Raw genomic sequence first — 14,564 nt, 5'->3', positions numbered from 1 at the left:
TGTTTTTCAGCTCCTCGGTCTGCGTTTCCTGTGACCCCATTAGTTCTTTATAGATGTACGCAACCCTCCCCTCTACCAGCCATACTCTGGAAACTACCCTGTGCTGTACCCCCTTGGTGGTAGGAGTGGGAAGGTCGAGACCTGCATGTGTAGGAAGTCCCGCGCCTGCTGGTACCTAAACAGACTTTAACTTCTGCTTGCTGAATCGTGCTCGACAGCTCATGAACTCCTATCGATTCCCCCTAAGGTGAACATAATGGGCGAGATATAATGGCTGTGTTGCGCTTCAGTGAGAGCACGACAAGGCCGGTAAATTGCAGGAGAGGCCAAAATCGAGAATCTGTTTGAGATCTAACCGACCTGCTCCCATTGGTAGAATCAGGATCCCGCCTTAGCGTGGTGAGTAAACAACAATAATAACTTAAGCCCAATCTCCATACAATTAACGGGAGCGACCTCCTATCTAACTGCCCCCTGTGATCAAAAGGCCTCCCTTTCTAAAAACGCAAAGCTAGCGGAAGGGCTGCTGCGGGGACCCAAGAAGGAGAGTAACCATCTTCACTTACGGGAAATGAGTCCAGGGGCACTGAGGTTGCAGCTCTGGTGCTCAGAGGGATAGGGAGGAATCCCAGGGGGGCCAGTCTCGATCAGGCGGGTGGTTGGGCAGGAGGAGAGAATGGATGTTTCAACGCCAGTGGGTCCACCATGCCAACCCCTGGGTTGTGTCGCCCTGTGCCGGGGCAACCCCATCCCCTGCCTGCCTGCCCCATCGACCACCCATAACTCCCACTGATTGCAGAGCCTCTGCCTTGCGCGGAAGCCTATTGCTAATTGGGAATTAGCAATCGTAGTTAAGTGAGCGATTCACACATCCCAAGTGATCTCCGTGGGAGAGCCATCTGTTGGTGCCACCTCCCTTCCCCCTCCCTTCCCACACAATGTACCCAACCCTCCCTTACCCCCTCCCACGCTAGTGCCCTCTTGGTGATCCTTGACCTGCTTATCCTTCCATGCTCAACCGCTGCATCTAGGTGTGTTCCCAGGTTGCACGTCAGAGGTGAAGGTAGCCTGCTGCCACTGATGCCCCTGATAGGAGTGCTCTGGGGCCGGAGGACTCTGGCGCAATTGCCGACGGCACGTGCCCCGCTGTGCCACCCTGTTCCGGGTCCTGACTCCGCGATGCACCGTTCTCACTGTGGTGGGTCTCAAGGGAGCAGGTGGTCAATGTCGCCACTCCATAGGGTAGCTCTAGGTTGCTCCATTCTCCCGTGTCCTTTGCCACTCTCAGGATCCCTCCTTACACAAGTATTTGTGGAGTCGGACTACAATCAACCGTGGTGGCTCTCCAGACCTGGGCTTCTGTCTCAAGGACCAGTCGGCCCGGTCAACTTTGGGAGGATTCACAAAGACCCCCCTCCCCCACCAGCTTCCCAAACATACCACATACCCTCTGGCAGCCCGATGATCCTCATCTGGAGCAATTCTCTGGGTCATCGGCCTTGGTCTTCAATATCTTCTGCTTCTCTGCCAACATCACCACGTCTGCCTCCAATGAGACAATCCAATCACTATGCTCCATCACCATCTCCTCCAACTACTGAATCATCGAGTCCTGTACTTCCAGCTGCTGTTCCACCCTGTTCAAACTGCCACGAATTGGTGCCAGTGCCATCTCAATCGCCTTTGCCAGGTCATCAGAGATGGCATGTCTCTATTTCTTAAACACCTGCATTAGGAATTCCACCAGCCTCTCAGTTGTCCACTGAGAGGGCAATGACGATAGCGGGGCCTCCGCCACTTTCCACTCCTGTGACATGAGGGCCTTCCAAGTCAGATGAGAACCCCTTATTCAATTTCTTCCTCGTATTATAACCTCACACATCCCACGCCAGAGGAGGAACCAAAGCTTTAAACTGACACCACTTTTCTCTCCAACAACACCTGTTATACAGGCAAAAAGGTCCAAAAACTGAATCCCCAAGCGGGTGCCACAGTGACCTTTCACCTCATAGCCGCCACCGGAGAAGTGGGGCTGGATTCTTCCCAGCTCCGCGCCTAAATCGCGAAATGCGATCGGCCTGAGAATTAGCTCCGACTCCGAAATCGGCTTTGACGTTGGTTTTGCGGCGATTCCGAATTTTCCCGACCCCCAAACACGACGGAATCGTGGTGCCTACTGCGTGGCCCGTAGAATCGCCTCAAATGCCCCGATGACTGATTCTCCGGGATCTTGGCGATTCTGGAGACAGATGGGCCGAGTTCCCGAGAGCGTGGTCTAAACACGTATAAAAAATTGTGATACCGGCATGCTGGCTGAGGTGGCTGTGGGAGGAGGTAGGAGTTGGCGTGGGCGGACTGCAGGCTCCTGGAACGGACACCAGCCATGCTTCCTGCGGGGGGGCCTACCAGAGTCGTGGGGGGGCCTACCAGAGTCGGGGAGGGGGGGGGGGGGGGGGGAGGAACAGGCCGAGCAGTCGGGTAGCCCCCGACATGACAGGGCGGTGCCCACGCACTGAGCCCCATTATGCTGGCCACCTTGTTGGCTACTCGCCCCGGGCGCTGGGTGAACGCAGGGTTAACGGCCGTCTGGATGGGCGCCGCCCCCCTTCCCCTGCCACCCCACCCACCCGACGACACCCACCAGGGGGAACACCCAGGGCCACACCGAAGGCAGCCCCCAGTAAGGGCAGTGCCATCAAACGGTGGCCCTTGCAGCAGGGACAGCGCCAGGAACGGGGGCACCAATGGGGCGGGGGTGTGGAACATGCGTGGTTGCGGCGTGCGGTGTCAAACGGGGCCACCATATACCCATGGCACCTGGTTGCACATGTTAACATGTTCCCCCTCACCCCCTGCAGATCAGAATGTTTGGGAACCACCCAGTGATGTTGAACGCCATGGCGCGGGCCGCTGCCCTGCAGGCAGCCCTGTGGCATCGTCAGCGCAGGTGTCTTATTGGGGAGGCGGAGTCTGCAACAGAGGAGCGGGCTGCAGAGGGGCAGGTGGCAGCCATTTACGCCGTTCACCAACAGGAAGCGGTACCACTCCATGAACGTTCAGGTGGTCTGTGATCAGATAAGGATCCTGCACATCTGCACCCGATGCCCAGGCTTTGTACATGACTTGTTTGTGTTGGCCCAATCTGTGATACCCGGCATGTTCGAGGGACGCCCTCCCGGATGGGGGCTGGTTGCTGGCTGACCGAGGTTGACTGTTGCGGTCGTGGCTGATGACATCTATACGGAGGCCACAGAGCGAAGCGACAAACCGCTACAATGATGCCCATTGTGCAACCAGGGATGTGGTGGAGAGGTTCTTCGGGGTCCTAAAGATGCGCTTCAGGTGCCCGGACCACTCTGGAGAGGCCCTCCAGTACAATGCCAGGAGGGTCGGCTGCATCGTTGTGGTCTGCTGTACTAGTAATTTGCTGTGCATTCATTGTCTGTGAGAAGCTGGACAGCAAAACCCGCATCCTGGATTGTTTCACAAAGACAAAGGGCGGGATTCTCCAAACCCCCCCCCCCCCCCCCCCCCCCCCCGCTGCAGCGGAGAATCGCCGGGGGGGGGGCATGATTTCCGCCCCCGCCGACTGCCAAATTCCCCGGCACCGAGGATTTGGTGGGGGCGGGAATCGCACCGGTCGGCGGCCGCCGGCAGTGGTCCCTCCCACCCCTCCCCTCCCCCGGCGATACTCTGGCCCGCAATGGGCCGAATGGCCATCCGTTTTTGGCCATTCCTGCCGGCGTATGTTACACCAGGTATTTGCCGGTGGACCTGGCTGAGTGAGTGGTCTCTGGGGTCCTTGGGGGGTGGGGGGGGGGTACAGGGGCATCTGGCCCTGGGGGGTGCCCCCACGGTGGCCTGGCCCGCGATCGGGATCCACCGATCCGCAGGCGGGCCTGTGCCGTGTGGGCACTCTATTGTTCCACATCGGCCACTGTGGTCCTACGTGATGGCCGACGCGGAGATGAACCTTCCCCCCCCCCCCCCTGCGCATGCGCTGGGATGACGCCAGCACACGCTGGCGCTCTGCGCATGCACCAACTCGCGCCGGCAGGTGGAGGCCCTTCGGCGTCGGTTGACGTGGCGCCAAGCCCCTCCCCGCCGGCCGGCGCAGCGCAAACCACTTCAGAGCCGACTTAGCCCCTGAAGGTGCCGGAGTGGTTCACGCCTCGCCAGTTAGGTGAGAATCCCGCCCTAGATATCAGAAGTGATGTCCTTTTGGTCAAGATAGCTATCCTAAATCCCATTTGATTACTTATTACTGCTATGTCCTAAAAATACATGTTCAATGCTTAATAATGATTACTCAGTACACTCCCTATAATTCATCTCAATGCTTAATTTTTTATTTAAAAAAAAATTTGAGTACCCAATTAATTTTTTCCAATGATGGGGCAATTTAGCTTGTTCAATCCACCTACCTGCACATCTTTGGGTTGTGGGAGCGAAACCCACGCAGACACTGGGAGAATTTGCAAACTCCACACGGACAGTGACCCAGAGCCGGGATCGAACCTGGGACCTCGACACCGTGAGACTGCAGTGCTACCACTGCACCACAGTGCTGCCCATCTCAATCCTTAATAAAGTACCTTATGTAAAACTATTCTAGAGGTATGCTAGCTATTTAGTTTTAAGAGGTATCATTGCTGAACCCTCCATTCACCATGTGTTTCTCGGCACTGCGAGCACCAGGAAATATGTGGCTAAATGCACTTGCTATGGGACTTTGTTCCCAATTAGTTGAATTGAGCCTTAAGTGTGGTTAGATAGCAGTGGGGTACTCACCAATAGAGTAGGGGTGAGACTCCCAGCAAAACCCGCCACTAATGACACTTAGAAACATTTCAGTTAGATCACACCCATAAGAGTGTTGTCTGCTACTTATCCTCATTACTTAAAGGGAACTTTTACAAAAGTGAGGTCATCCTGAGATATTTTCTTGGATAAATTGCGAATCACTCTCTTCTGTGACTGGATCCTGCATTACTCACTTTCACTACCTAATATCTAAGGCCCAATATTAATAATTAATATTTAATCTGCCATATTTATCAGTCAGTAAGTGACTGAGTAATGGTTATAGCAAATATCTCCTTGGCTAAACTTACTTCTGATCCACTTTATAAATGAGAAAAATAATACACCACCCTGTTGTGGTTCCCAGGTAAGTAGCACTTCTTTGGACTAAGTGAATCAGACAAATGCTTACTTTGGGCTTGACGAGCCCGAGTCACGAAAGGTGAATTAGACCTTGCCTGCCTTTCACCACTGATTTTACCAACTAACCAAGAACTTATTTTGTTGTGTGTCCACAGGAAATTGAGGGATAACATTCAACTCGTGTACCGTTTCCAAGTAGTTAGAAGAACTTCCAATTTAACCTGCTATCTCTCCTGCCTGGATGGAAATTTCTGTCAACCAACTCACCCTGTATAGACAGAATTTAGTTCTTCCCAACATTTCAAGTGTAATTGTCAACCAGAAATTACAGAACCTATTTTCCTACGTCATTAGCCATAACTAATTCAGCGATTGACTTTTAGAGAAGCTCATGAACATGCAAATCCTCTTTGTTCCAATATGGCTGGCCTTTGCACCGACTACTCTTATGAACAAGATTTAATATAGAAGCAATGCCTTGATTCAAGTTACTTCAATACCTCCTCTGTGGCAAAATGATTGAAATTTAGAAATGCAACTGGCAATCACTTTGATTTGACAGCAGGATGGATATATGTCCTGGTAAGAGATGAAGAGGACCTTGAAAAGCATCCCTGTACTCCCAGGTGAGCTCTTAACATTGTCTAGTGTTTTGGAATAGGTTCATTAAATGTCAATTTAATTGATTGAATCTATTGCTGATGTGATTTTGTTGTCATGTTTCTGTCTAATTTTATTGTGATAACCTTAAATTATTAGTCAGCTGCATTGCGACCAGTTATGTTCAAAAATTAGAATATTGCTTAGAACCCCAAGTGGAATTTTGATCCATTACTGCCAAAAACAAGATGAAACAAACAAAAATACTTGGGGTCTAATGAATAATCTATTTTCTGTGTTCACTTGTTTCTGAAGACAGCACAAAGTTCAAAAATACTGACAAAGTGTGTGCCCTCCATGCATTTACTCATTCTTCAAGTGTGGGACCACAGTTGAGTTTTAGGAGGTTGACTGTACAGGCATCACATCCCAGGAAGAAACCTGACTCCATTAGTTAACCACAAGGGCAATTAGGAATGGGAATAAATGCCAGCCTGGCCAGTGACACCCAAATCCCGTTATGTGAGTAAACAAAACATAAACAATTTCCAGTCATTGAATAGCAATCAGCCATTAACCTCTGACTGATTACTATCTTGAGCCATCTGATCCATCTGATCCTAATGTTGTTCTTATTGCAATGGATTAATTTAGGGAGTACAAATATCAAATCTGCTTGATCTGTATGACTGAACATCAGGTAATTTGCTGTAAATTTCCACTGAGATATTGGGGAGAATCCCCGGGGGGAGGTGTGAATCCTGCCCCGTCGCCCCGACGCCGGCTGCGCTATTCTCTGGTGCCATTTTTTGGGGACTGGCGGGATCCCTTCTCCGGGCCATGATGGGCCGAGTGGCGGTAAAGTTTTGGCCAGTGCCGCCGGTGTGAATTACTCACCTCACGCATGGTGGGATCTGGCAGGTAAGTGTGCGGTGCAAGGGGAATCTGACCGTGGGAGGGTGCTCCCACGGCGGCCTGGCCCGCGTTCGGGGCCTACCGATCCTGCAGGCGGGCTGGTTCCGTGGGTGCCTTCTTTCCTCCGCGCCGGGACCCTGTAGGTCTCTGCCATATTGCCCAGGGGCCAGTGCAAAGAAGGGAACCCCACGTACGCGCGGAAATACGCCGGCCAGTCCATGCATGCGCGAGATCACGCTGGCCGTTCCGTGCATGTGCAAGCTCGCGCCAGCCCTTGGGCGCCGGCTGGAGAGGCGCCAACCACTCCGGTGTCACACTAGCCCCCCGAAAAATTGGAGAATTCCTCACTTTCGGGGGCTGTTGACGCTGGAGTGGTTGGCGCCGGCTTTCCCGCTGCCGTGGGGACATAGCCCCATTTTTGGAGAACCCCGCCCTATATGTTTTCATACTGTTGGGGTATAATTCAACTTTGGGGGCACAAAACCATCAGTAGCAAATCAGTCACTATTAAAGTCAATAGAAACAAGCATTTGCCAATGTATATGATGGATGCCTGATGTGATTTGGAGCCCCTGTCAAAGTTGAATTATAACCCTACATACTTTTTTTTCCCTAATTGTTCATTGATTCAATAAATTAGGGAATCCTTTTACCAGACTTTTTCCACTGAATCTGCGTGGCGCAAATTGGACACACTTACATAGCCATTTTAGTTCTTAGCAGAAACAAAAAAAGTCCTGTAAATGCTGATATTCAACTTAAAAAACAGAAATGTGTTAAAATCTGAAAGAGAAAGAAGTTTAGTAGTTATTTACGGTGGAATCCTTCAACAAAACTAAAAAGATGGATCCTTTTATAGGAGTGATCAAATCGAAAAGGGAGCAAGTAGAGACCATAGAGATATATTTTCAATTTTTTGATAGCAGTGGTAAGTTTGTCAGTGCAGTACTGCCTTTAGGAATAATTAGACAGAAATGAAAAACAATGGGCAGAACTTTCCACTCAGTGCACAGAGTGCTGGCTGAGGCAAGAACACCATTGTGAAGCTCTCCAGCTGCACAGCTGCGTTTTCAGTCCAGATAATCCAGCACTCTGTGTACAGAAAATCTGGAGGCATGGTCCATGCCATCACGGGGAGGGCTGGGCCCCTTACAGCCAGCAATGCCTGATCTGTGCTTAAAAAATGCATCGACCCTCCCCCCACGGATATGAGGACTCTCCCACAGAAGCACCGGGACAATTCCCCCCCCCCCTCCCACCCCCCCCCCCCCTCCCCCCCCCCCCCCCCCCCCCCCCCCCCCCATGCATAAGGAGAACTCCTCTCCATGGAGCTCTCCAGAGGGCCTGCCTTGGCACTACATCCTGACACCCTACCATTGCCCCTGGCACCCTTGCAGGGTCCCTCTGCCCCCGTGACCTAATCTTATCTGTTCCCCTGGCTTGTTCCTCTTGACTGCTTCAAGTTTTTAAAAAGCAGGGGGGAGTTTTAAATGTGGGTTGTGATTTACCGGGGAAGTCGTTAATTGTACTAAAGTTTATTAAAATATATTGATCAAAGGGCTGGAACCTTGTTATGCCCCTGGTGAAGGGTGGGGAAAATTGGAAAACGTGATTTTGCTGGCAAGAATCCTGTTATCTGATTCTTAGAACATTTTGCGTCCTCGTCGCCATTCGCGCTCAAGGCGGATACAGGTGCAAATTCGTATCAATATATTGACCACTTGTTAAATTTGCTGTTGAACCCTTCTTCTCGAACAACTTTTGCGCTAAAAGTTGCTAAACCTGAGAGCTGATCAAATGGAAAGAAGGAAACAGGACAGGTAGTACCTGTGTTAGCACGGTACCTAACAGGATCTCATCTCAACTAATGATATTTTATGGATTGTGAAATAAACAGCAGGACTACTGAAAACAGGGTTAATTAGAGTGGCTGAGTTCAATGTCAAACTAGGCACAGAAAGAAAAAGAAAAAAGGGAAAGAAAGTTTGGATTAACAGAAAAATAAAGTGGAAGAAAGAAAAAGTATGAAATGTTTTTTTAAATGACGTTTATGTAATCTCTCTGAAAGAATCAACACCTGAATAAATGAGGAACACTTGTTCATTTTTCCTTCATTTTCTGTGCCGAAAGATTTATCAGCAGTAATTCACAATTACAATGTTGTTAGAAAGGTACATACACAAAAGTCTTTAGTACCTCTGGTGAGTTTAGTCCGTATTGTGATTAATAAGGGGATCGGGGGTTGTGGGGAGAAGGTAGGAGAATGGGGATGAGAAAAACATCAGCCACGATTGAATGGGGGAGCAGACTCGATGGGCCGAGTGGCCTAATTCTGCTCCTATGTCTTATGGTATCTACCATTCAAATATAGCAATTTAATGATGAGGCAGACCATGAAATATTCTTTTCACAAATCTAACAGGAAGGCATAACTTGGATAACAACTGGATATTCACATGTATCTGCTCAATGCCTGAATTGCTGTACCATTTATGTTTCTCTAGTCTTGCTCTGCTGACATGAAGGAGGGAATTTTAACCACGGGAAATGGGTGGGTTGGGGTCAAGTAAGTGGTTAAACTCTTAAAAATCAAAATCCCAATCAACTCACCTCCAACCTGCCCACTTCTGGCTATAATGGAGGTGGGGAGGTGGACAAGCAATCAACTTGTTTCAAAGAAGCAAATTGGTTCTTTTAATATTAGAGTGGCGTTGCAAGCCTCATTGTTAATCAACTTTTTGAATTTAACTATGGACAGCTGGATTAACAAACACAGCAGTTACATCTAGTTCAGGACAGCTGGATCAAGGAGGTAAGTGTGTTTATACCTACCCTGCTGATCCAGCATGCCCACCTGAGAAAGCACACACAATCGCCCTTCCAAGTCCTTCCCAAGAAGGCCTTCCCTGATACTTTCTCCCCTGATCTCTTTTAAGTTCACTAAAACTTCTGGAGATCTCTGAATTTTATTCCTTTTGAAATTATTAGTGCAATAGCTATGCTGCCTTTTTGTTCCTCCCTGTGTTGGTAATTCAACAATCAACTTGACTGATTGTTGGGACCTACACGGATTGTTCTGTCAACCGCAACTTGCCAAGCTCTAATATCAGGGTGGTACTGCTGGACAAACAGTGGGAAGGTTATCTGTGCAACATTATGCAGCGAGAGTGTGCTCATTCAATATTAAGCAAACAGAAATTTTTCATGTGTGTTTTTCTCAGCAACTTGCTTGATAGACTACAGACATGCATATTTTCAAGGTGAAAACTATTTTGCAAACAAGCTCTCTGAAAAATGCTGAATTTTGTTTGCATAAAGACTTTATCAAACTGTTTGAAATGCTCGATTGCATAGTTGAACATTAACAAATGACATTTAAAGTATAGTGGCGGTAACCATTTTCTTTAGCTGGCGCAGATATTTGCAGGGGATGTTTTGGATTCCAATACCTCAGTGTAAGCCATTAAGTATAATTTGATTATTACCTAAGTCTGAATGATGATGCATGTATTTCTGATTCTACAAGTAGAGTCTCTTAACAATACAAAGCTAGGTGGGAATGTAAGGAGCGTGCAGAGAGGCTGCAAATAAACATATACAGGTCACAGACAGTTGCTTGGCAGTTCAGAACCGAAAGATACTTAAAAGGGATAGATGCTTTACACAAGAAGTACAAATTGCACGACAAAAGGACAAAGGAAAAAAGGGTGCTGATTGGCTGGCAAGTCAACTCTGATTGACTGATGCATTGCCATTGAGGAAACAACAGTAGGCTCCCCAAGCTCCCTGGTAAGGCGCAAGGCTTGAGCACACAGCATGTTCTTCAATGTTTCGCAATAGGTAGAATGCAGAGCATGCTCCATAAGACCATGATATACAGGAGCAGAAGTAGGCCATTTGGCCCATCGAGTCTGCTCCACCATTCAATGAAATCATGGCTGATTTCATACAATCTTCAACTCCACTTTTCTGCCTTAGCTTCATAACTCTTGATTCATTTATTGAATAAATAAATTGTCGAACTTAGCCTTGAACATACTTAACAACCCAGCCTCCACAGCCCTCTGTGGTAACGAATTTCACAGTTTCACTACCCTCTGAGAGAAGAAACTCCTCCCCATCTTTGTCTTAAATACGTAACCCCTTACTCTGAGATGATGGCCTCTGAAAACGGCCTCCCGTGATGTACCCTGTCAAGTTCCCTGAGAATCCTATATGCCTCAATCAGGTCGCCTCCCTCTTCTAAACTCCAGTGTGCACAGGCCCAACCTACTCAATCTCTCCTCATAAGAAAATCACTCCATACTCAGGATCAACCTAATGAACCTTCTCTGGACTGTTTTTAATGCCAGTATATCTTTCCTTGGGTAACGGGAACCAAAAATGTTCACAGTGTTCCAGATGTGGTCTAACTAGTGCCTTGTATAATTTGAGCAAGACTTCCCTGTTTTTACACTCCATTCCATTTGAAATAAAAGCCAATATTCCATTTGCCTTCCCTATTACCTGCTAAACTTGCATGCGAGCCTTTTGTGATTCATTCATGAGGACCCTCCAATCTCTATGTTGTAGTCTTTCTCTATTGAAATAATATTCAGCTCCTTTATTTTTCCTACTAAAGTGCATAACTTCACATTTTCCTATATTATATTCCAACTGCCAAGCTTTGACCACTCAATTAACCTGTCCAAATCACTCTGATGACTCTTTGGGGGTGACAGTGATGGTGATAAAGTGGGTCATGTTTGAGGTGGGGAACGTTGTGACCGATTTGGATGGGAGGTATGTGATGGTCAGTGGAAAGTTGGAGGTGATGCTGGTGCTTCTGGTAAACATTTATGGCCCAAATTACGATGATGTAGATTTTATAAGGTGGGTGTTGGATATCTGACTTGGACTCGCACCTGTTGATTATTATGGTGGGGGGTGGTAGGATGGATTTTAATATGGTTATAGAACCGAGCTTGGACTGGCAGAGTTCTAAGTCGTCGAAGATCGGAGTTCATGGGGGAGTGAGGGACAGAGCCCACAATGTAGACTGGATGTGGGATTGTTGGCGGATAAGGAGGTGTGTGAGCGGGTGAGGCCTACCATTCAAGGGTACATGGAGACATGGCTGTTGAAGGAAAGGTAAAGGCTCCAGATGGAGTTTGGGCTAGTGTCTAAAGGGAAGGTGGTGGGGCAGTTATGGAGCACCAGAGGGGCAGTATATGGGTACGGGGAGAAGCGAGCAGGATGTAGGCAATCAGTTGAGGAAGCAAGAAGCGGCGAGGGAGATTGGCAGGGTGAGGGATGATAAGGTGGTGATGGACCCAGAGGGGGTGAATGGCGTGTTTGAGGTGTTCGACAGATGGCTATAGCCCCAGCCGGGGGGAGGGGATGCAACAGTTTTTGGATGGGCTGTAGTTTCTCAAAGTAGAGGAGGAGCTGGTTCAGAGACTGGGGGCTCCATTGGGTTGAGGGAGGTGATGGACAGTCTGGGGGCAATGCAAGCAGGGAAGGTCCCAGGGCCGGATGGGTTCCCAGTGCAGTTTTATAAAACTTTTGGGACAGACATGGGGCCACTTCTGGTGAAGGGGTATAATGAAGCAAGGGGGGGGATCTCCCCCCTACATTGTCACAGGCATCCACCTCCCTGATATTAAAAAAGGATAAGGATCCAGAGCAACCTGAGTCGTAGCGCCCAATATTTTTACTGAATGTAGACGCCAAACTGTTGGCGAAAGTGCTGGCTTCATGAATCGCGGACTGCGTCCCAGGTGTGATAGGCGGGGATCAAACATGGTTTGTGAAGGGGAAACAGTTGACAGAGAATGTGAGGAGGCTGCTTAAATGTAATCATGATGTCTCCGGAGGGGCAGGAGATGGAGGTAGTGGTGGCGATGGACGCAGAGAAGGCGCTTGACCGGGTGGAGTGGGAGTATCTGCTGGAGGTGTTGGTATGGTTCAGGTTCGGACAGGGGTTTGTGGATTGGGTCCGGTTGTTGTATAAGGTACCTGCAGGTCTGGGATTTTGTAAAGAGAGAGGTACCGTCCATTCCTGGGCTGGTGTCCCTGGGGCTTCAAGACAAGGTGCTGTCGAGGGATGAGATAGGGGAGGGGAACGTGTCCGATGTCTGCAAGTTGATGGATTGGAGGGGGTCCTGGTGGGGGACGTAAAGCGCAAGCAGGAGGAGGAGCTGGGGGAGTGGGAGGTGGGGGCCAAGACATGGACAGAGGCCCTGAAGAGGATGAATGTGTCCTCGTCGTGTGCGAGGCTGAGCCTCATTCAGTTTATAGTAATACAAGGAACTCATATGATGGTGGCAAGGATGAATAGGTTATTTGAGGGGGTAGAGGATAGGTGTGGGCAGTGTGTGGGGAGGCCCGCGAACCACATGTTCTGCGCATGTCTAAGGCTGAAGGGGTTCTGGCAGGGTTTCACATAGATACATAGATACATAGAAGCAGGAGGAGGCCTTTTGGCCCTTTGAGCCTGCTCCGCCATTCATCACGATCATGGCTGATCATCCAACTCAATAGCCTAATCCGGGTTTCACCACATAGCCTTGATTCCATTCTCCCCAAATGCTATATCTAGCCGCCTCACGGACGTTATGTGCGAGGTGCTGGGGTTGGAGGTGGTCTCGGGTCCCAGAGGTGGTGGTATTCTGAGTGTTGGAAGACCCGGGAGTCCAAGGGGTGAGAGAGGCCGGTGTTCTGATCTTTTCCTCCCTGATAGCCTACGGGTGGATTTTACTTGGGTGGCGGATCGCAGAGCCGCCGAAAACAGGAGTGTGGGTGAGTGACTGGCGGAATTCCCGAGGCGAGAGAAGGTCAGGTTTGTCCTGAGGGGGTTGGTCGATGTGCCCACTCAGATTTAGAAGCTGGTTGTTGATTTATTTAAGGAGGTTTCAAGAGTCAGCACAAGAATGGGGGAGGGAGGGGAGGGGGGGGGGGGGGGGGGGGGGGGGGGGAGAGAAGGGGGTGGTATTAGCGGAGCAGGGGGAGAGTGGTTGTTAGTTGTCAATAATGTAGTTTGGTTGTTCTTCTGCTTTTGTTTGTTGTATGGAAATGCCTTGAATAAAACATTAAAAAAACAAAGTTACCATCCAAAAAAATGCCTTCTTATCCCTCTGTCTCCTAGTAGTTAGTCAATCCTCTCTCCATGCTCATGGACAACCCCAACTTCATGGGCTCTTAACTTCTGAAGTAGCCTTTTATATGGTACCTTCTTGATCCTATTTTGGAAATCCAAGTGTGTTGCATCTACCAGTTCTTCATTTTCTATGCTGCTCATTGTCACCTCAAAGAATTCTAATACATTTGTCAGGCATGAATTCCCCTTCATGGAGCAATGCTGACTCGGTTTGATTATATTCATAGAATCATAGAATTTACAGTGCAGAAGGAGGCCATTCAGCCCATCAGGTCTGCACCGGCCCTTGGAAAGAGCTCCTTACTTAAGCCTACACCTCCACCCTATCCCCATAGCCCGGTAACCCCACCTAACCTGCACGTCTTTGGACAGTGGGAGGAAACCTGAGCACCCGGAGAAAACCCAAGCAGTCATGGGGAGAACATGCAGGCTCCGCACAGACAGTAACCTGAGGTCAGAATTGAACCTGGGACCCTGGTGCTGTGAGGGGTGGATTCTCCGTTTGGGAAGTTCTCCTGTCAGAGGAGAATTACAACCGATATATGATCCCCCAGGAGCGCAAATTGGGAAACAATTCTGTATACCTTGCCATGCAAATTTATGCAAGGAATACGAGGGATTCCCAAGGAAATCCTGCTATTGGACCGCCATTTCGAGTGGTGGCCTGATAGTGAAGTCCTTCAGCCGGTCACCTACCCCTCCACCACAACGCAAAGCAGCCCTTTACTCCCGTTACTCCCGGATT

General features: G+C 49.2%; 1 protein-coding gene across 1 annotated transcript in view; it reads left to right on the top strand.

The window, feature by feature from the left end:
- The first annotated feature begins 5,338 nt into the window (after window positions 1-5,338).
- The window catches only part of soga3a (SOGA family member 3a), an 84,391-nt gene continuing 75,165 nt past the window's right edge, over window positions 5,339-14,564 (top strand). The window contains exon 1 of the mRNA XM_038799780.1: window positions 5,339-5,792. Coding sequence (XP_038655708.1) covers window positions 5,756-5,792 — 37 coding nt within the window. The 5' untranslated portion in view covers window positions 5,339-5,755. The remainder of the gene's footprint in view (window positions 5,793-14,564) is intronic.

This window comes from Scyliorhinus canicula, chromosome 6, assembly GCF_902713615.1.
Source record: "Scyliorhinus canicula chromosome 6, sScyCan1.1, whole genome shotgun sequence".
NCBI lineage: Eukaryota > Metazoa > Chordata > Chondrichthyes > Carcharhiniformes > Scyliorhinidae > Scyliorhinus > Scyliorhinus canicula.
The sequence above is the reverse complement of the archived record's forward strand: the minus strand, read 5'-3'. Positions and strand labels throughout refer to the sequence as shown.